The sequence below is a fragment of the Heloderma suspectum genome, chromosome 1, assembly GCF_057233095.1.
Source record: "Heloderma suspectum isolate Gila_16-S chromosome 1, 16-S_ref, whole genome shotgun sequence".
NCBI classification, from domain to species: Eukaryota; Metazoa; Chordata; class Lepidosauria; order Squamata; family Helodermatidae; genus Heloderma; species Heloderma suspectum.
The window spans coordinates 182,944,826-182,971,996 of record NC_139458.1 but is presented as its reverse complement, the minus strand read 5'-3'; the positions used below and the strand labels follow the sequence as shown (position 1 = coordinate 182,971,996).

At 46.2% G+C, this 27,171-nt stretch overlaps 1 protein-coding gene across 1 annotated transcript in view; it reads right to left on the bottom strand.

Moving 5' to 3' along the window:
- Positions 1-27,171, bottom strand: part of LOC146358471 (sodium channel protein type 2 subunit alpha-like) — a 124,857-nt gene that overhangs the window by 83,665 nt on the left and 14,021 nt on the right. The window contains 1 exon segment of the mRNA XM_084811886.1: positions 8,165-8,486. Coding sequence (XP_084668012.1) covers positions 8,165-8,434 — 270 coding nt within the window. The 5' untranslated portion in view covers positions 8,435-8,486.

The window sequence follows — 27,171 nt, the reverse complement described above, 5'->3', positions numbered from 1 at the left end:
AGGCAGGCAAGCTGGCTCCATTCAGAATGAACTAAAGCAGGAGGGCCATGCTGTAGGCAAGTGTTAGCCCTTGTATAGAGAGAAATAGAAAGCACTATGGTTGATTCCCTTCCCCCTCACCCTGAGTCTTAGAACAGCCTTCTCCAACCTGCCACCCTCCAGATGTATTGGACTACAATTCCTATAATCCGCAGGCACCATTGGAGGCTGCCTTGGACACAGAGCGCTCTCTCTCTCTTTCTCTGGCACACTTATATATGTTCTGGCTTTTAAATCTCATGCCCAACCTCACTTTCAGGAATCTGCTCTGAACAAGATGTTATAATGAAGTTGTTATTCTCAGTACTGAACGTTTACACTTAATTTTCACAGTGTCTTTCCCCCTTGCACTCTGTGAAACAGCAAGAAGTTTATTCTGCAGTCCTCATTCATTTTCTACCCATCTTTAAGAAAGCAGTGCCAGCTCCAGGGCTTTTTGTGGTGGGTGGGTATGAATGATGCCTCCCATAGGCCCCCTCCCTGAGCAGGTCCACCTCTTCTTCCTGCTGTTGCCTTTGCCAATATGCTTGACCTTTTGGGCCAGGGTTCACAGCAGCCCAGAGGGGGAAGGCAAGGCGAGCAGTGGCTGCTGCAGCCCCCCCCATACCTTTGACTGCTCACTCACTCTGAGAGGGCCGGTGAACAGGCAATGACAGCAAAGAAGGGGAACAGCAGGGCTGGGGGGGTTCCAGGGGCCGGCAGTGGGCCTCCTCCTGGGGTGTGAGGGTTCAGCAGGTGCCCAACCATGCCATCTCCCGACGTCTGCCCCAGAAGAAAACATCTGGGCATGCTGACCCCCTGAAATGCAAAGGGCCACTCAGAAGATTTGGTCTACCTGCTTTTCTTCTCCAGCAATGTCTCAGAAAAGAGGGCAGCTAGTTTTATAGAACCACGCCTATTTTGCAGGAGGGTGGAGAGAAAGGCCCCAACTGCAGTAAAGTAAATTGAGTGGGCCTGCCATTCTTCCCTTTTTAGTATGATCAGTGGTGTAGTGGTAAGCTTGGAAGTGCAGGTGCTCAGCATGACGGTCCCTGCAGACATGCCCCCAAGGAGAGTCCAAAAATGCAGGCAGCAGCGTTGATCCACGTCAACAGACCTGTTTTCATTTCCACCCGGAGCAGGTCTCTTGTAAAGCTAAGCATCTTCATTGGCAATCTAAGACCAAGCCAACACAAAATGCTTTGCATTGCAGAAAGAGACAATATTGTCGCAGGGCAAATTCATTTTCCCCCAGCTACTATGAGAATTGCAGCTAAGCTCCAAGGGAACAGGGGAGTCTGAGGGAGGTGGCAGATGCCATCAGTGATCTTGTTAATAAAAACAAACTCTTGTTTCCCTACAAACCCCAACTCCGCTATCCCATTGTTAACGACTGTCTATCTATCTATCTATCTATCTATCTATCTATCTATCTATCTATCTGGAGCCTAACAAATGGTTTTAAAGACTAGTTAGTTTGTAAAGAGCAACTTTTTAATAGAAGAGCAACTTGATTTCTTTGTACGATGTGAAATTCCAAAAACTACAAGAGGTAGCAATAGCCTACAGCTTTGAAAGAGGATCAGACAGGTTCTGGAAGGGTAGGTCATAACAGTTTAGTGCCCACTTCTCCAACCTTAGGGTCCCAGATGGTGCAGATAATTCCAATAATCTCTGACCACTGGTCATGCTGGGTGGGTATGATGGGAGCTGTAGTTCAAAACCCACTTCGGGCCCTGAGGTTGGGAAAGCCTAGCTTAGTGAAACCTCCATGTACAGAGGCAATGCATCTGAATAACAGATGCTTGGAACAAGCAGCAGGGCAAAGCCAACAGCCTAATGCTCTGCTTGGGAGCTCTGGGAGTTATCTGTCAGGCCAGAATGCTGGACTAGGTCTGATCCTTCACATCTGCTGACCTTCCCATAGGCTTTATCAAACTTCCCTAACCTAGTGCTTGCTTGCTTGCTTATTTATTTATTTATTTTTAAAACATTAATATACTGCTCTTCATCCTATTAGGAATCCAAGCTGGTATACAACAATTTATATCTCAATACAAATAACAATAATGAAACAAGAGATAAAAATTAACAAGTTAAAATGCTTAGGCAAATTTTGTTTAAAATGTTTTCCCTTGGCACCAAAAAGATTGTAAAGAAGGTGCCTGGCAGATGTCTTTAGGGAAGACATGCACATCGTCAGTTGAACACCACTGCTGAAAAGACCCCCTCCGTTGTTCTGGCATAGCATAATGCCTCTGATAAAAGAGGCATCTGGAGAAGAGCTTCAGCAGATGAACTTAAAACTACAGGCAGATTGATCTAGGAAGAGGTGCTCCTTCAGGTATTTGAATCCCAAACCGATTAGGGCTTTAAAGGTAAGAACTAGCACCTTGAATTGGACGTGGAAGCAATCAGGCAGCCAATCAAGTTCTCTTAAAATTGATATGGGAGGCATAAACCTGGCCCTACCAATCAAATTCTGGCAGCCATATTCTGTACCTTCTGAGTTGTCTTCAAGGGCAGTCCCCATGTATAATGCATTGCAGTAATCCAACTGTGACGTTGCCAGAGCATAGATCACCATGGCCAGACTATCTCTGTCCTGAAACGGCCACAGCTGGCAAATCAGCCAAAGCTGGGCCCTCCATGTTACTAAGGCCACTTGGTCCTAGTGACAAAGACAAATCTAGGAGTGCCTCAGGACTGCATCCCTGCTCTTTCAGGGGAGTACAGCCTGTCCAAAACAGGTTGAACACCAATTCCCTGGACCTGAGAACCATCTAACTGCGGTGCCTCTATCTTGCCAGGATTCCGCTTCAGTTTACTGGTCCTCACTCAGCCCATGACCATATGCAGGCACCGATGCAGCACCTTCACAACCTCATCTGACTCAGATAATACAGAGAAACAGAGCTCGATGTCATCAGCATATTGTCAGCACCCACCTCAGTCCAAATCCCTGGATGATCTCATCCAGCAGCTTCATATAGATCAGGTTTTGCGAACCTGTGCCTCTCCAGATGTTGCTACACTCCACTTCCCTGACCATTGATAATACAGGCTGGAGCTGATGGGAATTGGGGGTCCAACATCTGGAGGGCCAGAGGTCCCCCATCCCTGTTACAGATGAATAAAAGCATGGGGGATAAGATGGAACCCTGTGGGACTTGATAACACAAGTGTCACAGGGTCAAGCAGAATCCCATCTGCAATACTACCTCCTGGAACTGACCCTACTGTCCTGTCCAAGGGGACTGGTTTATGCCTAGCCTTCAAAATGGGTGCATCTGGGCTATTGCCATCTGTGCTGCTGCCCCTGTATCACTCTGTACAGCTGCAGTGGAAATGCAGAAGTCCGTTGTTCTCTCAAGGAGTTAGTGGTGCACTAATTCCCTGGCCGATGTCTAGAGTGCTGTTCAAGACTTTTTATTGAGCTATGCCTTTTTATTAGTTCCCAGGACCAATTCTGTTGACACTGTACAGGTCACGGCTTGCACATAAGCATTTGGCATAACCTGAAGGTGAAGCTACTTCTTGTTAGCAGAGTAGCTGAGAGAGTTATTTATGCTGGGCTGGTGGTCGCCAATTGTTAGGGCCAGTTCTTTTCCAGTCTGAAGGAACGTATGAAACACTCTTGAAGTCATTGGACTACGTCCAGATTAGGAAGGATCAATGGGATAGTATTTGATTCCCAGGCCACTCCCAAGCCAGAACCTCAGCATAGGCTGATCCGGACAGGTGCTGTGCAGTCAGGCCATTTGGAGTCACCTTGGCCAAGATAAAAGGTTCCCAGTGACAGAAGGGACATATGGTTTATGATCTTGCTTCAAAGTAGTGTGCTTTGCTTCCATTTGCTTTAATGATTCTGTTAACCTGCTTTCTGTTTAAAAAAATCTTTCCTTCACCCAAAATTGTGCTTATTGTATCCCGAACCCTTAAAAGAACCATTGCAAATTGGCAACAGAAGAGTTAAGTGAAAATTTCATCTCTGTTTCTGATAAAATGGTACATTTCTGCCTAATCAAAACCAATGTCATCACCAGCCAAGATTGAAATCCTCACTGTTGCATTGTCTTCCAGTTTATGGGAAAGAGTCAGGAGGCAGGTAGCTGGGACCCTCATGTACATTGCAGCGGCAGCCTAACCTTTCTTGCCCATAGTAAACCAACTCTATTCAGAATAAGTTCTGGGTGACATAATCTTTAAAAGTTAACAATTCTTCATTGAGCTGGACTTGGTATTAGGGATGTATGGACTGTGTAAAATCTGCTCCGTTTGTGTTTCGCGGATTGTCAGGTGCCTTTTGTTCCATCGTCTGCCCACAGACGGATGTGAATATTTTATTTTGTCATGAGGAAAAATACACAAATAATTATGTAAGAGGTTTCATAAGAATTTACATAATTTACCTTAGTATGTAACATTTAGTGTATTGTCCCCCATTCCATTCAACGATTCCTCAGCAGAAGTGTACATATTTTCCTATGAATTTATATGCGTAAATTTCAGGAAAGTAAAAAAAAAATTACCCCAAAGTCCACAGACTCCGTGTGGCCTGAGGGGGGTCGCTCCACAGCAGATTCCACAGGTCGGATTCTTAGAAATCCGAGCTCATTTTACTCTGTCTCGAATTTCTCCTTAGTGTATCTTCAGACTACATATGAGGGAGCTATAAGTGCTAGCAACAGTGCAATAGGGACCAAAAAACAGCTGTAAGACTGGAAACCAAAGTCAAAAAGAAACAGCTGCACCAATTTAATTCCCAACGCGTTTTGACACGTGATCTTTATCAAGGGAAAAACTCTTGGAGATTCTTTTGGAGGATTCCCTCTCCCTTGCTTCTTCAGAGGGAATCCTCCAAAAGAATCTCCAGAAGTTTTTCCCTTGATAAAGACCACATGTCGAAACGCGTTGGGAATTAAATTGGTGCACTTGTTTCTTTTTTGACTTAGATATACAGTGCTGCCTGTCCTGGGCTCCACGTTTTTGGAGCTGAAGTTAAAAAGCAAAATAATGCCTCACTGCTATGGACTGGAGAGTATTTTTTTAAAATGGCAGCCAGAGGTGGGAAGTGGAGGCAGGGAACTAGCATCAACTGTGGAAGGAACCTGCTGCCCTATGTAACAGCTTCACACTGCTTCATGGTAAGCCTGTCCCTGGTAGTTCTAATACTATTATTATTATTATTAAATTTATTAATCGCCCATCTGGCTGGTCACCCAGCCACTCTGGGCGATGTACAACATACAATAAAACAGTTTAAAACAATAAAATTCTACAATAAAAACATTTTCTAAAATACCCTAACCCACCCCAAATGCCTGCCTGAACAACCACGTTTTTAATGCACGATGGAAGCTCATTAAAGAGGGGGCATGACGGAGTTCCCTAGGGAGGGAGTTTCACAGAGTGGGGGACACCACAGAAAAGGCCCTCTCCCTCGTCCCCACCAGTCTAGCTGTCCCGGCTGATGGGACAGAGAGAAGGCCATCCTAGGCTGATCTTGTTAAGCGGCCTGTCTGGTGCTGCTGGAGGCGCTCCTTAAGATTGGCTGGGCCGGAACCATATAGGGTTTTAAAGGTCAAAACTAGGGTTGGCGGAGAATTTCTCCCCGAAACTTCGGGGGGCCGAGCGCCAACGTGTTCGGCCCCCCGAACAAGTTTCGGGGAGAAATCCTCTGAACCCCCCCCGCCCCCCGCACCCACCCCGGGACGGGACTTACCTTCGCCGAATGTCCCTCCCGGCGGCGGGTCCGGCCGGCGGTTCGGCAGGTGTTCGAGCGGGGCGGGAGCGGCAGCCGGTCTTTCGACTGGCTGCCGCCACCGCCATTGCAATGAAAGAAAAAACAAACAAACCGCCCCCTGATAGGCTACGTGAAAATTCACGTAGCCTATCACGGCTAGATTTGCAAAGTCAGCCGTGATAGGCTACGTCAATCGTCACGTAGCCTATCACGGGTGACTTTAAAAAAAAAAAAGTGTGTACGGATAATGGCGGCCCCCATAGGGAGCCGCCATTCCCGTTCCTTATTTGGTCGCTGTAGTCTACGTAAAGATTTACGTAGACTACGGCGAAAATAAGGGCAACGCTATTTGTGTTGCCCTTATTTTCGCCGTAGTCTACGTAAACATTTACGTAGACTACAGCGACTAAATAAGGAACGCGAATGGCGGCTCCCTATGGGGGCCGCCATTAGCGTACGCGCTTTTTTTTTTTTTTAAGTCACCCGTGATAGGCTACGTGAATCCTACGTGAATGTACGTGATACGTAGCCTATCACGGCTGACTTTGCAGATCTAGCCATGATAGGCTACGTGAATCGTCACGTAGCCTATCAGGGGGCGTTTTTTGTTTTTTTTTTAACTTTCGCGTTCGCGGCCGGGCGAGGCAGGAAGCCTCCCCCCCGGCCTGAATTTCAGCCGGGCCGAGGCGGGAAGCCTCCCCCCCCGGCCTGAACTTCGCGGGGGGACCAGCGAAGCGCCTCCCCCCCACCGTGAACGTCCTTCGAGGACAGGTAAGTGACTTTCGTCCACCCCTAGTCAAAACCAACACCTTGAATTTGGCCCGGAAAACAACTGGTAACCAGTGCAACTCCTTCAGCACTGGAGTGATCTGATCTCGCCGGCGGCTGCCTTTAATCAGGCGAGCCGCCGCGTTCTGTACCAGCTGCAGCTTCCGAACCGTCTTCAAGGGTAACCCCACGTAGAGCGCATTACAGTAGTCTAAACGAGAGGAGACCAGGGCATGTACTACCAATGGGAGCAGATGGTCGGGAAGGAAGGGGCGCAGCCGCCGTATCAGATGGAGTTGATACAGCGCTGTCCAGCTCACAGCTGACACCTGAGCCTGCATGGACAGCTGGGAGTCCAAAATGACCCCCAGGCTGCGGACCTGGTCTTTCAAGGGTAGCCGTACCCCATTCAACACCAGGTCAACATCCCCCAGCCTCCTCTTGTCTCCCACCAAAAGTACCTCGGTCTTGTCAGGGTTCAGCTTCAGCTTATTCCTCCCCATCCAGCCACTCACCGTCTCCAGACATTTGGACAGGGATTCTACGGCCAACCTTGGTGAAGATTTGAATGAGAGGTAGAGCTGCGTGTCATCCGCATATTGATGACACTGCACCCCAAACCTCCTGATGATAGCCCCCAGCGGCTTCACATAGATGTTAAATAGCATCGGGGAGAGGATGAAACCCTGTGGCACCCCACAAGTAAGTGGCCACGGGTCCGAAACCTCCTCTCCCAGTGCTACCCTCTGGTACCTGCCGGAGAGGAAGGACTGGAACCACTGCAATACGGTGTCTCCAATGCCCAACCCCTCCAGGCGGTCCAGGAGGATACCGTGGTCAACGGTATCAAAAGCGGCTGAGAGGTCGAGGAGAACAAGGAAGGGGCATTCACCCCTATCCAGAGCCCTCCTCATATCATCTACCAAGGCGACCAAGGCTGTTTCTGTTCCATATAGTTCCACAGTAACTATAGTTCCACAGTAACTCAGTTGATGACAGGATAGGGCTAGAATCCAGGGATTATGTCAGGGGTGGGCAACTTGTGGCCCTCCAGATATTTTGGCCTACAGCCTCCATCAGCCCTAGCCAGCATAGCCAATGGTGAGGGCTGATGGGAGGTGTAGGCCCAAAACACCTGGAGGGCTACAAATTGCTCACTCCTGCTTTATATCGTTGTTGCTGAGATAAAGAAGAAAATGGGCCAAAGGGCAGTTGCTAAATACATTTAATCACAAAAACACTGACACCGTAAGCTGAAGATTTGCTGCTAGTACCACAGTCAATAAAACCTTTCTTCATTAATTTTTCAATCATTTCCTCAGGTGTAAAAATAAAGTGTAAAGCAACACTTACCACAAAACATAAAACTGTTCCGCATATAAATGCGAGGGGGAAACATAACTTGCGAACACTCAGGTCTTCCCCACGTAGTGCTTATTTGCGAGCAACATGGGTGAACTGGGGGAATCACCTGAGAATACACAGCGGGGAATCGCTACTTATGGGCTAGATGAGTAACTGAACAAGTTGTGCCCCAAAGTATTGGCTAAGGAGTACTCCATTGAAAGGCTGTAGGATTTCTCTCCTACCAAATTCCAATGGAACTTTGTGACCCTGGCAGCAAACACTCACTTTTTTGTTAAGGTAGTACGGGTCCAGGTCCTCCAAGGGCTCAGACGCCATTCCCGGAGGTATGTCTCCATATATAAAGGGCAGTGATCTGCCAGCCTCCAAGTCACTATTGGGTTTGGGTCCATTTTCATCGTCGTCGACGTCTTTGCGGTCTTGTTTGGACTTCTTCGCTTTTTCCTCAGCGATGCGTTGTTCGATAGCTGCCAAGGACTCTTTCGTGAAAAAGCGGAAGCTGTCAGGTCCTGGTGGTACCAGCACTGATTGGGCCATCTTTTCATCCTGCACCTCTTAATTACAGTTGTGCCCCATGCATAAAAAAGTGCTAAGAGATGGAAGAGACATAAAAGAAGATCAGTGCCAGACCCTGTAAGGTAAAAGGAACATTCTTGCACAGCATAGTCTACAGGAGTTTATTGACTGTGCTACAAATGGGAGACCATTTTTTAAATGTCACTTTGTTAATTTATTTCCCTTACAACCTTTTTACACACCTTTTAAGCATCTGAGAGGACAGGAAGGGTTTTTTTCCCCTCTCTCACTCAAAAATCAACCCACCCAGAAAACCCTCCCCAATTAAATTCTTGTGGAATTTGGCATTAGCAATCATTTAGAGAATGCTCTATATTGAACCTAATAAGGGTGTAATCCTATGCACATTTAGATGGAAAAAAGGCCTATAGTTCCCAGCATATCCCAGCCAGTCATGCTGGGAGTTGTAGGATTTTTTTTCTGCATAAACATGCATAGGATTGCACCCTTATTTATTGTGTGCATGGTGCTTTAAACATGGGTGGGCAACTTGTGGTCCCCCATATGTTTTGGCCTACTACTTCCATCAGCCCTAGCCAGCATAGCCAATGGTGAGGGATTGTGGGAGTTATAGGCCAAGCATCTGGAGGGCCACAAGTTGCCCACCCCTGTTAAAGAGTAATTCACACAAATGACAGGCTACTGCCCCAAGGAGCTTACAGTCTAAATTTAATCAGGGAAGGGTGGAATGGAGTAGACAACAAAGAGGCAGGACAGAGAAGATTAATGAAGGATACATGTAATTATATTGTAAATGGATCTGGATGGTGTTATATAAATAGATAATAATCATGGGTTGAATCTAGATTCAGGCAGTAGTGTAGTGGAGGCAGGGCTCACAGGGAAACAGCCCCTGCACTTTTTCATTAGCAGGACGCTGAAGTCATCTGCCACCCCCCTCAGAATGCCCTGTTCCCTCTGAGCTTAGCTGCAATCCTCAGTGTAGCTGTGGGGGGAATGAATTTTCCAAGCAAGAATATATTGTTCCATGTTGGAATGCAAAGTATTTGGGATGACTTGGTCTGGGATGAGCAATAAAGACCTATTTGCTTTACCAAAGATGTGCCCATGGTGAAGATGAAAACTCCTAGAAGTGGTTGGTTGATATGGATCGACACAGCTGCCTGAAATTTTTGGACCGTCCTTGGAGACTGTCACAGTAAGCTCCTCCGTAACGTTTCCAAATTTACCATTACACTGCGCTCTGTGTGTGTGTGTGTGTGTATGTGTGTGTGTGTGTGTGAAGTTCAATCCAGCTGGGTGTGTGGACGTTTCAGTTGGAGGGGGAGGGGGGAGATATAATGAAGGAGCTTAGGGAAGGCTAATGGGTAATGTTGGGGTGCTAAGGGAGTGTGCAAGGGGGCTGTTTAAATGAGAAGGGATCTGTCCTTGAGGACTGAGTTGAGCGGGTGAAGCTTCCATACAGAATCATATTTTGAAAACCTAAAATGTTCATGTTTGAGTGAGTGAGTGAGTTAGTGAGTGAAAAAGATTTTAACACCCCTGCATTTTTTCTCAGACGTCCAATTGAAATACCACTGCCTTACTGTCAGCTGCATTGTTTTTGGATCCCAGTTGAAGGCTGTATATCTTACAAGGTTGTACAATCTTAGAAAGGGGCATGGCTGTGACTGTCCCGAAGGGACCCTGCACTTCTGAATTTGCCACTACACTACTGGATTCAGGTATACTTAGAGCTGACCCACTGAAATCAGTGGGACAAGTTAGTCATGACTAACTTAAGTCCCACTGATTCAGTGGGTCTACTCTACGTATGACTAAGTCTGGATCCAACTAAATAATAATAATAACAATAATAATAATATCCATTATGCCTTATTCCTCTCCTACTCCATTGTACATTTTTATAGCAAGTGCCTTGTTTGGTATGAATTCCCTTTCTACACACACACACACACACACACACACCCCACACACCCTGCCCGGGCCTTAGAACCAATTGTTTCTCAGCCTTATAATGGATTGTCAACAGTAAAGGGCTGAGTCGTAGAACGTCCAAAATAATAATGGAAGAGTGCCTTTGAGCATGTGCAGATATCCATAGCAGCCCAGGCACACCTGGCATTATAGGGTATCCCTTTCCAAGTTATGGAACATAGACAAAAATGCTGCCTGGAATGGAAACTATGTTAGAAAGCACAGCATAAGCAAAACCCTGAGCACTGTCATCCAGAGCAAACAGTTACCAGTTTTTGTCCAGTATAAGAAGACACCGCCTGTCACAAACCCAAATGACATAAAGGGAATTGCTCCCCTCTGTCATGAAGAGTGTGTGTATGATCCTGCAAAAGGACCCTTGGGACAACACAAGACCATTACATGCAAATTCCAATACATGCAAATCCGCTGTAAATTAATATTTTGGCAGCCCTGGTTTGCTGGTGTGCTGAGTCAGCTAATTAAGGGGGTGTTTTCAAGGAAGTGCTTACATATTAGCAGAGTCGAGGGCTGGGGGAATTTGCCTTCTTGCCTCTTTGCTGCCGCTGCCACATCTACCACTGCCACAAAAGGCCTCAGGAGAGCCTCATTAGTACAGAGCTGGAGGCCATTACTGTCACCTCAGTGCTTCTGCAGTGTGGCACTCTTGCGTGCACCCAGGATGGAACGTGCAATATGCACAGAGCAGTTTGCTTCCGAGAACACAGAATCAGGCTTAGACCCTTGAATTCAGCAGTGCCCTGCCTGAAAACATCATGTGATTACTGTTTTTTAAAACCCTTCATTAAATTATGAGTTGGGGAGGTGGGGGGGAACAACAAACAAGCCCTATTCTTAGGCCCTAAGCCTATTACTTTGGCATATATGCATTTTATTGTCTAGAACTGGGAGCGGAATCTTTTCAGTGCTTCCTTTATGCATTTGCTGACTTTTTAAAAATCCAGTGCAAAAGAATCCAGAGTGTAATCTTTGCCACCTATCCCTTAAAAAAAGCCAAATAAAAAAATAAGCAAACCGAATTATCCAAGCAATTAAATAGTAACAGCAACAGAAGATGAACAGCTTGAGTGCCAGATGATGTCTCAGAATAGTAATGATAAAGGGCATATATGGCACACGGCGACCGAGTTCACAACCTACAGACGCCCTGCTGCAAGTCACATACATCGCCAGGGCACAGCGGCTTCACCGATTAGAGCCCGCCTGCGTGGGGACATAGCGGAACGGCTCTCGCGCCCCCGACAGACACGCACCCCGACTCCGGCAGGCCGGTGCACATCAGGGAATCACGCTCAGCCACCGCAGACCAGTCAGCGCACCTGGGATGCATCATCCCATCCCGTCGCGGACCTTTCACGTGCAAGGATCGCTTGCGACAAGCAAGCAGGCACAATCCGGCGGCAGAAAGGGAGGGGGCGGAAAGGGAGGGGGCTTTCCCTGCCGCAGAGAAGCCCCTCACCTACGACTGATGAACAAAACGCACACAACAGGAGGAGCTCCTTTGGTCAAGCCTGCGGATGATGAACAAATCGTGCATTGCCCATACAGGATCGCCCACTTAGGTGGGGCTGGGACGGGAAGAGTTCAGCCAAAATGCCATCATCCCTCTTCCTCTTCTGGGGGTGGTGGTGGTGGTGATGGGGGCGTTGTGCGTGTGTGTTTTAATTCATTCTCCTTCACCAGACCACACCTAACTTCCTGCTAAAGGATCCTGGTTACTGAAGTAAAAAAGAGCATTTCCTGTGCAAAGGGACTACTCGGCACTAGACGAACGGGCGCCGCGAGGGGGCGATCGCGCGCGACGGCTCCACGTCGGGCGAGCTTTTTCTCCGCCGGCTCACGCGGGCTGGAGTGTTTTTCAAGCCTCGAGGCTTTGGGTTTCGAAATCTGGATTTCAGGGGGGAATTCTGAACGCTCCTAAACGCCGCGCCCATTGTTTGGCCTGGAGCGAGCCGGGACTGGTATAGACGCGAAGGAGGGTGGGAGCGACGCTGACTAGCGGACGAAGCTTTGCGAGCAACGGAGCCAGGAACAGGAGGGGTCTAGGACCAGCCGAGAGGAATTTGGATTATGGCAAGTGCCGTGAAAGGTGTCAGGTGCTTTCTCCGCTCAAATGGTGCAAAGCGGGGAGAAATACGTGGGGTTCCCCCCCCCTTTCGTTCGCTGTTCATGAAACACCAAGAACGCGGCGTCGCCCAATCAAACGCATTTTTAAAAACCACCACCACCACCAAAGCCTGTTTCGCACGATGTATAATAAATTTATGGAATCCGCTGTCGCAAGAGGTGACGATGGCCGCTGGCTTTAAAACAGGATCGGACAAATCCATGACGGGGGAAACAGATCAGTCAGTGGGTCCTAGCCACAATTGGCTAACCGACCTCACAGGGTTGTTGTGAGGATAAAATGGAGAGGAGAAGGACCACGTAGGCCACCTCGGGTTCCTTGCAAGAGGAAAAAACCTGGGATATAAATGATGTAACAATAATAATTAACAATTGCTGAATGGAAACTCCAGAGTCAGGGACAGTGTACCTTTTGAATATAAGGATTTGGGGGGAGGAGAATTGCAAACAGTGGGTTGTATCCAATATCTGTCTAACTTAAGTCCCATTCATTTCAATGGGTCTACACTAAGTAGGACTAACCTTGGATACAAGTGGAATAGGAGAAGACTGGTGCCTTGCTTTGGGGCTTCTTGAAAGCACCTGGATGGCGTGGGTGGCAAACAGGATGCTGGACTGGAGAGAGGTTTTTGCCAGATTCAGCAGGGCTCTTAACGCTCTTTAGTGTTGGAGAATCTTCATGGGTACTGTCTACAATGCAATCCTATTGCATGTTTACTCAGAAGTAAGCCATACTGTGTTCAGTGGGGCTTGCTGCCATGTAATTGTACATGGGATTGCAGTCTAAATGTAACTTGGCTCACCTTTTTAACAAGAAATTAGAAAGCTGCAGTGAATAATGCAGCTGTGATATGCAAGCAACAACAACAAACCCCCTGCCCCCCATTCCAGACAAGATGAGTGGCAAGGCACTTTATTTCTTTTCATTTCCTTGGCTGCCACCACCACCCTGTTTTCTCTGAGGCCTCATAGACATTAGCTTTTGATGAGATGTCACAATCGGAGACGGTTGCACTAAGAAAATTGCCCTATCTTTCCTAAGGGAGCGTGTGTACCAGCACGTGCGTGCAAAGGGTCTAGTTCAGCCTTCCCCAACCTGGTGCGGTCCAGATTGTTTGGACTACGGCTCCCAGGGTCCCTCATCATTAGCCATGCTGGCTATGGCTGATGGGAGCTGAAGTCCAAAACATCAGGAGTTTACCAGGCTGGCAGGTCTCAAAGACGGGGACAACAAGGGAATGGTCTTCCTCTACTTTTCGCTCAGAGTTTTCACAATTTCCCCATCACTCTGTTTTTTTGGCCATACCTTCACCGGCAGCCTTAAAACAAAGCAATCATTTCACTTGGCAGATGCCAGAGGAGGCAACGTTTTCTTGCCTCTAACCTCTGTCTCTCTCCACCTCTTAAATTTCACATGGCTGTCTGTCCAGCAAACTGGTGGGAAAACCACCGGAAGGCATGAAAGGCTGCAGTTAAGCTGTCGTGTACATCAGAGTAGCATTGTCTCATCCATGATTTAACTTGTGCCACGCTTTCTGAAAAGGTTGACGTGATACCCACTGCTCCCTGATGATACACTCCTATGACCTTCCCTTTCCCACATGCTGTTGTCCCCTTCACTACTATCTACTGCTGCGAAGAACACTGCAGAAGAGCTGAGTGGCACTAAGGCGGGATTTGGGGCCTTTGTTGAATGTACGTCTGTTAGTGCTGTGCCGAAACCCCACGTGCCCTTTCGCAACCTCTTTGTTTCCCCGTGAAAGAGACAGTCGTTTTTCTGCCTCTTTCGTTGGGATGTCAGGTATTTCTCTGAAATGTCTCAGGGTGCAGGGCTGGAAGGAGGTGGCAGGGAGGCTCCCGCGTGCTCTTTCTTTTACCATCACCCCCACCCCGTTCTGCCTTCGCAGCCTCTCCAGCTGCTTGAGTTTCTCAGAAAGCCCCCTGGAGGACTTAGCCAGGCCTTCCCCCTGTGGGGCTTTCCAATGCTGCTGCCTGCTGAGGGCCTGAAAGCCAAGAGGGGCATTTTTTAAATTTTGCTTTATTGTTAATAAAAGTCGTTTTAACAAGAAAAGCAACACATCCACTCTCAGCTTTCAGGCCCTCAGCAGGCGGGAGCATTGGAAGTCCTGGCGAAGTCCTCGAGGGGCTTTTCGAGAAGCTCAAGCAGCCAAAGAGGCTGTAAGGATGGGGGGGGGGGGCGGAATAGTAAAAGAAGGAGTACACAACCCTCTGCCACCTCCTACCAGTAAGGGAAGCACTGAAGCCCTGCACCCTGAGAAATTCTCACCCCTTCCAACAACTTTTGGGTGCAGTTTCTTTTCACCCCTCATGCCCCCCAAATGAATGGTCAAAAATAAATAGGTCAAAAAATTTGGCACAACGCTAACACAAAGGAGCTAGCCAGAGGCAGGGAATCACGAAGTACTATTGGCCTATAGTTCTCACCAACTTATTATAGCTTTACATGAAAGCTGGAAGTCCCTTATTTATGGAACATTGGGTGCTTGGGGAGGCATACTTTTGTGGGTGGGGATTGATATGAAACACCCAGGACACATTATTTCTGGGCTGACATTTTGGAAAAGCTGTCTCCTACCTGGCCCCTCCTGACAGATTATATATGATTATTCTTCAGGATTGCTTATCTGTGGTTATAATGAGGTACGAATTGGTGACCACAAACACATGTATACTTCTTGTTTTTTTGCAATATAATCTTGAATATATTTAATGCAAGGCTTTGTTGTGAAGCCTGCCCTCCCAATGAGAACTTGTTGCTTCTCTTCCCCCCCTACCCCCACTCCCGAAATTTGAAATGAAACCCCTGAAATATGTGCCAATAATATCTCTGCCCCTGTGGCATGTGTGCTTTTGCATACAAGGTTGGAATCCTTGGCTGCGAGCAGGCCTTCCTATTGTAAGGTACTGTTGTAAGCAATATTATTTGTTTTGTGAAGACTGGATTACGTTTCTTTGCTTCCTAAAAACACACACAAATTTGAACATTTTCCCCATCAGAAACATATTCTGTACTGCGTGGATGTCATCGTGTGTGTGGGAAAAACAATCCCCTCTTACAGGGAGCCTAAAAGGCATCCCTTTGCCATAAATGACGAAACAGAGACCTCCAGATTCTCTCTCAGTGAAGAACATGGTACTTGTCACGGTCCAGAGATCAGAAATAAGAGTGCCATGCAATAGGTGGGAGACTGAATGGCCGGACTGCTGCAGCACTATAGTGAGGGAAGCCAAATCTGCCCACCCATTGGCTGCCTCTTCACATTCATGCTGAGCAGTGACATTTTGAGGACACTGGATAGCTTCTTAGGTATGTCTAGAGTAGGGGTGTTGAACCTCTTTCAGCCTGAGGCCCAAATTCAATTTTGGGGAAATTGGGGGGGGGCAATCCAGTGGTGGGCATGGCCAAAAACAAAAGGGGTGAGGACATAAATACCAGCATAATTTAGCTTAAAGCTTTTACTGCCACTAACTGAGCCTTAGGAGAGGCATCTCAGCCTTTTAGAATGGGGGGAAACTGCCCCCAAGCTGGGAAACCTCTAAATGATAGGTAGTTCAGGAAAGGTGGGAGGGCAGGGGTAGGGGGCGTGGCCCTCTAGGGAATCCCAGAAGGCCAGATTTGGCTTGTGAGCCTGATGCTCTGAGCCCCTGCCTTAGACCAAAAGGAGAATAGTCTGCCTACCATTGTCTTGAGAGCAACTACATTCTTATATTGGCACTGTGTTTCTTCCTTTCCGTGAGTTGGACTGGTGGGTCCTTTTTTGCATCCTAAATGTTCTTCAGGGCAGGTACACCTTATAATCATCACCTCCATCCCAGCAAGAGGACCAGCAAGGGGAGTTCATTCTGGCCAGCCAACCACATAGGACAGATTGAGACCCCATGATTTGACCAGATTTGACCAGCAGGCCTGAGGGCCAGCACTCCTGAGGGGGAGAGAGAGAGAGAGAGAGAGAGAGAGAAGTGGTGTTGATGTTAAAGATTACTACATCAGAGAACTGTAGTGCACTTTACATAGTGCAGCTGTTGATCAAGACTCTTCGGCAACTGCACATCATGGCAGCCCACCTCTTGATGGAATGCTGTACCACTGATCCATCCATCTACATTGGCTTGTTATTGTCTTCTGGGCTCCAGTGAAGGTGGTGCTCATTTTGACATACACCCCTAAATGGTGTGGGCCAAACACCTATGTCCCGTGTAAGTATCTGAGACCAGCCAAGAGAGCTCTCTTAGCAATATATCCATGCTCAATTTTCAGACCACATTGTGCATAACTAAAATAAGGATATGTATGAAGCTACTGGAACTCCTTCCCCTTGGAGCTTTAGTGAGTTCCGAATTTATGTTACAGACCATTTCTGTTTGGGTTGGCCTTGTGGACCTATGATTAGACCAGTAGTTCGGCCCTCAGGTTAAGAAAGAAAGAGAAAGAGAGAGAAAGAAAGAAAGAAAGAAAGAAAGAAAGAAAGAAAGAAAGAAAGGTGTGTGCAGCACCTACGTCCAAGAAACAAAGAGAGGGACTGTAGCTCAGGGTAGAGCACAGACTTTACACACAGAAGATTCCAGGTTCAGTACTCAGCATCTCCAGGAACAGTTGGGAAAAATGCTTGTCTGAAGTCCTGGATAGCCAGTGCCAGTTAAGTGTGGACAGTACTCAGCTCGATGACTCGGTATTAGCTTCCTATGAACCTCAGTATGATCCTAAAAAATTATATATTCTCCAAGGTCTAAAATCACTTTTGGATTTCGGGCTTCTTCATTGTTCAAGCCAGGAAGCAGATTTGATGAGAGTACATGCTTCCTGGGTATACTAATGAAAAGGCAGGTTTTCTCACTGATTGTATATATATATATGCCCTCCCTTCAGCTTCTGGTTGGTTAAGGAGCTTCAACTAGCAATCTTGTGTGTCTCTATAGCTGTATGTTCTGTTGCTTTGACAACAAAGCAAGACAGGGGAATGAGGAGGAGGAGAAAAGTGAGAGGAGGAATGATGGACGTAGAAGAAAACAGAGATCAGAAACCAAACCTTGCAGATAATATGTTTAAATGACCTCAGGGCTGGGGGGAGACAGTGCTTCTCCACTGTAAATAGGATTTTCTTGTTGCAGAAACCTCTGCCTTGTTGAAGAAAGCACTTTCAGGGCTGTCCAAATGGCATGAGAAAATATGGAGCAGCTTTTCCCCATGGTAGTTAATTTTCAAGGGTTACATAAGAAAAGCAGAGTGATTATTAATGTATAGACCTGCATATCTATGGGAGTTACAACTGAATCTCTTCATGTGTGTGAATTTCTGCATGGATAATCTTCCAGAGTTCATAATAGCCGTGCATTTGCACATAGGCAAACTCTCCATTCCAACAAGAGAAGGGAGAGCACTCCCCTCTGTGTCTAAGCACAACAGGATCTTGCTTTTTGAGCAGTAGCAAAAACTGGTATTTTGAGGCCAAATGGCCATGATGACATGCTGGCATGTGAGAGGCCAGGGAATATAGGATGCTTGAAACGTAAGCATTTGCATAGCATACAACGTGGTGGTTAAATCATTTGGGGAGGCATTCGGGGATGCTCTGACTTGGATTCCTGCACTGAGCAAGGGGTTGGTCTTATAGGCCCCTTGCAAACCTACTATTCAATGATTCTCCTCTGGCTATATCCAGAGTTATTGACTCCTTTAACAAACACCCTATTGCAGGGATTGGGAATGTGCAGTCCTCCAGATGTTGTTGGACTACAACTCCCATCACCCCTCATCATTGGCTGTGCTGGCTAGGACTGATGGAAGTTCCAATCCAGCAACATGTTCCCCACCCCTGCCCTATTATAGAGTAGCTTTTACCATCTTCAGATCTTTGGATCTTCAGTCTGCTTCTTCTATACACAACCTACAGTTTGTGCACATTGCTGAGCTATAGCGTCAGAAGCTCTGTGAGGCCTCCCCCCCCACACACTTTGGGCAGCCGCAGCAGTAGGGAAGCCCCTCTTGTGTTCCATCATGTGCTGGCAGAACTTTGTATTCCATCGCAAGCGGTGGGTATGGATCACAGCAGCTTGGGCACGGAAGAAGTGAGGTGATCCTCCAGAAATCTGAAGATGGCAAAATTCATTTCACAGTAGCGTTTTTGAGGCCATAACAATCACCAGTAGCTTGGGCTGGCACAGAAACACAGACTTATTATATGTTTTAAGAGCACCCATAAGACTCAACATAAATGGGGCAATTGTTCAAGGATATGTACAGCCACATGGATGTTCTGGGATGCTTGTACCCTTGCTTTGTCACTTATGAATACCAATGAAAACCTCTTATGTCCCCTGCTCTAGAACGTGTTGCGAGGAAACAGAACAGCAGCCTAAAGCCAACCATGATACTAAATGTTTATCAGGAAGTAACAGCATCCGTCTATCTAAAAAAACAGTCCAGAAAAACTTGCCAGCTTTCTATAGCTAATTTGGGCTAGGCAGTGCTGTCTAAAGTCTAGTGTTTTTGTTGTTGTTGTTGTTGTTGTTTTTTGAGGGGTAAAGTCCCTAAAATGTATACTTCCCTTTCATCTGTCATGCGTGTTCAGGGTGAGAGTTAGGATGCCTCTATGCTTTATAGCAGAGGTGTAAAACCACAGGCCTGAAGGCTAAACCTGGCCCTCTGGGGGTCCCAATTCAGCCCTCTGAAGTTCCCCAGAAGGCCCCATCCCCTTTGCTCCAATCACCAATCATTTGATGGGTTCTCAGCTTTTGTGCAGCCCCCCTCCCGCCCCATTCTAAAACGTTCAGACGCCTCTCCTAAGACTTAGTTACTGGCAGTAGGAGGTTTAAGCCAAAATATGCTAGTATTTTTGGCCTGCCTCTTTTGCCTTTGGCCTTGCTCACCATTGCAATGCGGCCCTTGAAAGCTCCTTCTAATTGGAATTTGGCTCTTGGGCTGAAAGAGGTTCTGCACCTCTGCTTTATAGATAAATTGCTCTGTGTACACTGGATTCCTATGTCAAACAAGTTAAGAGGAGGATGACATACCTGTGCAAATGCACCTTCAACACAGATGTTTAAAATGATGTCTGTGTTATCCACACTTTACATGCTTTACATGTGGGAAATACCAGCATACACAAAGCAACCGTGTTTGCAGTGTGGAGCTGCCGGAAGAGGTCAAGTGGCATGTAAGTGGTGCTGCCCTCAGGGCTATGTTGGGAGGGATGTACCGTGTGTGTGTGAATATGTGTATCATTGCTTCTCTATTCCTTCAGAGTGGCTACCAGCTGAGGCATACACCTGCAAATCTACAGGAATGGAGACAAAGGTTTTCTGTGCAAAAGGTCCCAGGTTCAGTCTCTGGTCTTCATATTTTATATTGTTTTATGCTGTGCTTTGTGATTTTATTTTTTGTAAACCATCTAGAGAACTTTGGCTATTGGGCGGTTTAGAAATAATTAAATTAAATTAAATGGTCTCTCCAGTTTTTAAAGGTGCAATCCTATGCATGTTTAGACAGAAAAAAAAAAGCCCTAGAACTCCCAGCATGGCTAGTTGGGAAATGCTGGGAGTTGTAGGGCTTTTTTTCTGTCTAAACATGCATAGGATTGCACTCTAAAAGGATCAGATAATGCAGAAAGGGCAACTTGTGGCCCTCCAGATGTTTCGTCTTCAGCTCCCATGATCCCTTTCCACTGGATATGCTAGTCCAGAGCTGATAGGACATAGGCCAAATATCAGGAGGGCCACAAGTTGCCTATTCCTGAAGGTGATGTAAAAGACCCTCTGCCAGAGACCTTGGAGAGCCACTGCCAGTCAGAATAGATGGAACTGGGCTAGAGATGTACAAACAGTTGACCCAATAGACGTGGGGATGTGGTTTTCTGAAGACATTCCCACCAGTCTAGATCAATGGATATCTGATTTAGCATCTTTATTTGACTGGCTTTTGGTAAACAAAATTTCAAAGTCATAGAATCATAGGGTTGGAAGGGGCCTAGAAGGCCATTGTGTCCAACCCCCTGCTCAATGCAGGAAGACTGATTTCCATGCGGTTCCCCATCCAAATACTAACCAGGGCTGACCCTGCTTAGCTTCTGAGATCAGACAAGATCAGGCGCATCCATATCTTAAATGTTAATGACACACACGGAATATATATCTGGAAAGTTTCTCCAATAGCCAAAAGTAGTTGAACTGAAATATTTGATGGGGGGGGGGGAATCAGTAAATTACACTTGATGTGATTTAAATGTCATATTCAGAAACATTTAAAGCTTTACTTTAGAAGCTTATTTTTATTGGAATAATTGTCAATATTTTAAAATGTGACTACTCAGTAACATACACTTCCCTCACATTCTGTGGGCAGTACCCTACACTGCTGCTACCGGAACCAACCACTAGCGCAACAGGAACTAGTAGTTCCTGAAACAACAGGAAATGAGTGGCAACATTTGTTTCCAAAACTGGGCAGGTCAGCAGAGCTCCCAGAAAGGAGTTCCGCTGATTTGTCCTGTTCTGGAAATGAGCGTTTCCACTAAATCCTGAGGTTATTTTAGGAATTGCTAGTTCCTGATGCACTTGTGGTCAGTTCTGCTGATGGATCAGAACTAGTAGAGGCACAGCAACAATATAGGATGCTGCCCAATTTTTAGACAAAAATGTCCAAAGAGTTGTGTGCATAAAGATTTGTGCTTCCTAGGGATAGTTGCCTGAAAATAGTTAATTGTAACATTGATTTTATATTTGACTGGTATTGTATCTGCTCCAGTTGCCACAGTGCATTTCTAAAGGAGGGAAACTTTCTCCTGAAAAATATAGTACTGGAAAATGTTTCACAGAAAAATTTCCACCCCACCTCACTTGTTTATAAGGCAGCTTCCTGTGTTCCTGTCCCACATGACAACAGGTATGTATAAGATGCAACTTAGGCATGGTTGCTATGCTTTACAGCAGCCACCCCCAACCTGGCACCCTCCAGATGTTTTGGACTACAACTCCCAGCATACCTGACTTGGCCATGCTGGCTGGGGCTGATGGGAGTTATAGTCCAAACACATCTGGGGGGCGCCTGGTTGGAAAAGGCTGGTTTACAGTATAATCCTATGCATCTTTACTCAGAAGAAAATCTCACTGTATTCGATGGGCATTACTCACAGGTTAGTGTAAATAGGATTGCATCCTTAGCAAAGCACACTCAAAAGGCTCAAGCAAATGGACCTAGAATGGATATGGAAAGGTGAAAAATCCTTAGCTTTGTCCTCTACAACCACCTGGCATGGGCTGCTTCTAATGCCTATGTCAGCATTCTACACAGCTAAAGGAAAGCAAAAAGAGGTAGAAAATGACAGCTGGGCTTAATTCCTCCCATGTTACCGTGATAGCAATTACCTCTTATTATTCATTATTATAATTAACATTTATTTAACACCAACAATCTGGGAAATACTAAAACAAATGAAAACACCAGTGAAAAATCCAAGTCAGACCCTTTCTCTGTACCTGAGTAAACAGGGTCCCTGCTCCTTCCAGTAGTGCTCTTGGCACGGTTTAAGCCAGTGCTGCTAAATTCTTTAAAAGGTGGGCAGTGGCAGCCTCCAAAGTCAGTTCATTAAGACCATATAGCATTCCTCACTTGTGTGCATTTTTACATGAAAAGCTACTGGTCCCATCTCTTTGGATGCAATACACCCAGTCTCTGCTAGTTCTAAGTCTTTTTTCCCCCTTTCTTACTTACTACTCATCCACTTCATCAGTTAAACAAAGAGAAGTGATTTGACCCCTTTCAGGGGTGGGCAACTTGTGGCCCTCCTGATGTTTTGGCCTACAGTTCCCATCATCCCTTACCATTGGCTGTGCTGGCTAGGGCTGATGGGAATTGTAGGTCAAAGCATCTGGAGGACCACATGTTGCTCACCCCTGCCTTTAATGCTCATTTAAGAGTTGGAGAAATCACCTAGGCAATCTGCAGTTTGTGTAAGCTCTTTTGGTTTGGAGTAGGGCCTTCAATTGCTCTTTTAAGCTGAGCCCATAAGCTCCCTCTCTCCTATACTTCTCTAGCTCATATCATCCCCCTTGTGGGGATTTGCAGTTAGCTCCCAACCAGCTGTTCCACAGCAACCCCATGCAACACCCCCAACACCTTGTAACGTCAATGACCACTGAAACCAACTTTCGTTATCTTTCCTACCCCTCGTTGCAAGTTGCAAACTAAAAGATACAAGAGTAAAAACAAGATTAAAAAATCCCTAAGATCACCAGACAAATCATGCCCTCAAATGATATTCACGACTGGTTTATAAGTACGTTCCAAAATGTGTATAGAATAATATATATGTTTGTATGCTTATTCATAAGTTCCAAGGTATCACTTGTGTTCTGAAGTTTTTGTCTGTCCCATCCGCCCACTCCATTCTTTTACTGTTCTGTCCTCATGAATATAACCTCCTGTTACCCGTTTTGTCTCTCAGATGGGTTTGTGGGTGGAATCCTGCTGGAAAGAGCAAGCTAGAAGACATACTTCTTGGTTGGGTATGTGGAGCATCAGATACATCCTTTATAACCCCCTTCTCCCACAATCCTTCTCCTATCATCTGAGCAACTGGAGGAGTAGGCATTTAGAGCAATGACTGACTATCAGGATGGAGAATGAGAAGATAAGAGAGGACAGTTTGTGCTTGTAGAGAATGGAATAGAACAAGTATAGACTCATGATAAACTTTCCCAGTCTGTGTATTTTGCTCCTGCTTTCTTTTTCTTTTCGGGGGGTGGGGGCGAAGGACAGTTTTCTTCTTTTTTCACCCCTCCCTCTCCACTCACACCTATGCCTCCTCAGTTGATCTGGCTAAGGAGATCCATGCAGGTAAGCAGCCTTCAGTATGCATATCACTTGTTGGATCAAGGCCAGTGAGTAGGGCCTAAAACAGATGTGTGTTTGAGCATGGATGCTGCCTGTCCACCCTACACTGCTGTCGATGGCATGGACATTTGGATGTGCATGCAAATGTACATCTTTATGTGGATGGTACTTTATACACTCAATTGAAAACAAAGCAGCACAGCTAGGCAGCGCTCTCATGTGCATTCCATTTACCCCACAGTCCTTTAACCCACTGAAAGGACATTCTCCTTGACAATTTAAAGGATCCTGTGGTTGTGGTGGGGGTGAATTGGGCTCAAAGGCCAATTCCAAACATTCCCCCCCCCCTTTAAACTGAAGAGGCAATTTAGTGGCCTCCAAGGAATTTGTTTAATGGTGAAGGGGCAATCCCTTTGGCAGTGTAAAGGACCCTTTGGGGGAAGGTCAAATTGGGCTTCCAGAACGTGCAACTCAGGGTGCACATCCTCCGAGCCCTGTTCTCCTGCTCTCTTCCCTTTCATGCCTGTTCAGCCCTCCATCCTTGTCAGCTGTTACAGTAGGGCAGGGTTTTTAAAAACAGGGTTTGACTTCAAAGCTTTTGTGTCCCTCCCATCTGTGGGGATCACTTCTGGTCCTGTTGGGCTTGTTTCCCCTGATTTTGGAATCCATTATGTATGCAGGGCAGTCACTTTAAAACGAGGAGAGCGCAAATGAGTTTTGTCACCATTTTTAATTTGGCCGATACAGTGCAGGCAGGAATTCAGCAGGTATGCATGCTTTTTCTAGCATGGCGGTTCAGTGATGTGGCAGTTCAACAGGTGCAGGCTTTTGTACATCATTGAATACACTTGGTGCATAAAGGGTTGCGTGCTTAATTTCTGCTTGTCATGCATTTGTTAAAGACACAGTAGCCCTGTCATAAAAAGACATGGCAACCTAGACAAAAGTGGGGAAGTTCACATGGGGGAGAAGGCTACTAGAGGGGATCACTTGCACCGTGTCCTGACTGCATTTTAGCCATGGGTATAAGGGGGCTCCTATGAAGAGATCTTTCAGCAACAATAGCACAATAGTCTTTCTGCTATTTTCCATTTAATAAGTAAAAACACCATATTGCTACGTGTGCGCTCTACACCCAAACCACTAAAAACTAAAACACACCCACTCACGCCCACTCCTAAACAATACTTTAAAAAAAGCATGGCATCTTTAAGCATAGCATGTAAAGTGACTGAGTGAAGAAGATGCACTGGGCTGCTGCTTACTAATGCCCCAAACTGCATTTTGTAGGTGTATGTGTCAGTTGCAATCACAGTGAGTGCTGAGGTGGGAGCACTGCAATTTCTAAGATCCAAAACATAGTACTTTGCTTTTTAAAATGACATCTTTGGAAGATCTTGCAGACTGCGCTATGAATATAGTTTTAATGTGCAAACCAACGAACACAAACAGCCCTATGCATGATGAATTAACAGAGCCAGGAGCCAAGTGTGTGGCAAGCTGCAAGTAGGGGAGGTTTTGCAAACAGAACGAGACCCACTATGCTTTGCTGCTTGGCCACTGTCTCTTCTTTTCCTCGCCCTCAACCCCCAAGCAGCTTGCAGGCATCTAATTTAAGAGCTTCAGTTTAAAGAAAGGCATTGCTGAGTCCTATCTGGTGGCCCTTTTGCTGTGTCACCTGAGAATGCTAAGCCACGGCTACAGATGGAATTAGTCATCCTGCATTGCTAAAAATGTTGATGAACAAATGCAGAGAAACGATGGTGTTGGAATTCCAGCTTAGGTGTTAACAGAGGATGGGGAAGAGAGAGAAGGCATCATGTTTTGAGAATCCCTCCATGTACAACATATAGAAGATATTGTACAACAGGATTGCTTGTTCCTTCTCTTTAAGCACATCTATGTAGCACTACAGAATTCTGGTCATAACTTATGGGTATGGCTCTTGAACTTATTTATTTCCAAAAAAAAGGACTGCCAAACATTTTTTATAATTGTAACCTGAGATATCCCCATTAGCTGATAGTGGTAGTCTTAAGCTTCCCAGCAGGGTCAAAAAATGTCACAAATAAAATGGCAGAAGAAATGCAGCTACAGAACATGCATCTTAACCACAGATCGCATTGCATATTCATAATGCTCTTGCCCCCTGCTGCCCTGACCTAAACAAAACGTATCAGAAGTTATACAGACACCAACCTTTGAGGGGAGGGGGCTGGGAGGGTTGAAAGTAAAAAATGTGGTTCTATGCGTTCTTGTCTGTTGAGGGCCATTTCAGTCTCATTTCTTTGGAACATGGCATATTTCATCTGAAAGCCAGTAAACCTGCAATGCTATGCATTTAAAGTTGCCTTAGATGTGATGCTGGCAGATCTCTTTGTTTAAACCCAGGCCTTCCTAAATCATATATGAAGTGTAGAATGGGTCTGACTTCAAGAGTTCACCAAGTTCAGATGGGAGAAAAGCACTTGTGGGGGAGACTACAGGGAGGAGATCATTTGTGGGAGCGGCTACATCCCTCACCACAGTCTCCTGAGCAAACTTAAAAGTCATGGAATAAGAGAACAAGGCCTCTGATGGATCAGTAACTGGCTAAAGAACAGAAAGCAGATAGTAGGAATAAATGGTAAATTCTCCTAGTAGAGGGAAGTAAATAGTGGGGTCCCACAGGGATCTGTATTAGGGCCAATGCTTTTCAACTTGAAAAGCTCCAAACGGATCTCTCCAAACTGGGAGAATGGGTATCTAAATGGCAAATGTGTTTCAATGTAAGCAAGTGTAAAGTGATGCAAGGCTGGGGCAAAAAATCCCAACTTCAAGTATAGCCTGATGGGATCTGAGCTAGCGGTGCCGACCAGGAAAGAGATCTTGGGATTGTGGTAGACAGCTCAATGAAGATGTCAACCCAGTGAGCATCCACTGTAAAAAAAGGCCTAACTAACCATGCCTAGCTCCATGTTAGGCATAATTAGAAAAAGAATTGAGAATAAAACTGCCAATATCATACTGCCCCTATACAAATCTATGGTGCGACCACACTTGGAAGACTGTGTACAGCTCTGGCCACACCTAAAAACAGATATTGTAGAGCTGGAAAAAGTGCAGAAAAGGGCAACTAAAATGATCAAGGGGCTGGAGTATCTCCCCTATGTGGAAAGGTTACAACAGCTGGGATTGTTTAGCTTGGAAAAAAGGAGCGTAAGGGGAGACATGACAGAGGTCTACAAAATTATGTATGGTGTGGAGAATGTGGATAGGGAGACATTGTTCTCCCTTTCTCAAAATACTAGAACCTGGAGTCATCCTATGAAGCTGATTAGTGGCAGATTCAGGACAGATAAGAGGAAGTACTTCACACAGCACATAGTTAAACTATGGAATTCGCTACCACAGGGTATAGTGATGGCCACCAGTTTGGATGGCTTTAAAAGGGGGTTAGACAAATTCCTGGAGGAAAAGGCTATCAATGGCTACTAATCTTGATGGCTATGTGCTACCTCCAGGACCAGAGGCAGCGAGCCTATGTGCAGCAGTTGCTGAGGAACATGGATGGGAGGGTGCTGTTGCACTCATGCCCTGCTTGTGGGTTCCTGGTCGACTGCTGGTTGGCCACTGTGTGAACAGAATGCTGGACTAGATGGACCCTTGGTCTGATCCAGCAGGGCTCTTCTTATGTTCTTAGGGGCGGGGATAAGTGGCAGATATTGGATCTGATCAAGGTCCATCTAGCCCAGTGTTCTGTTTCCAACAACAGCTAGTCAGA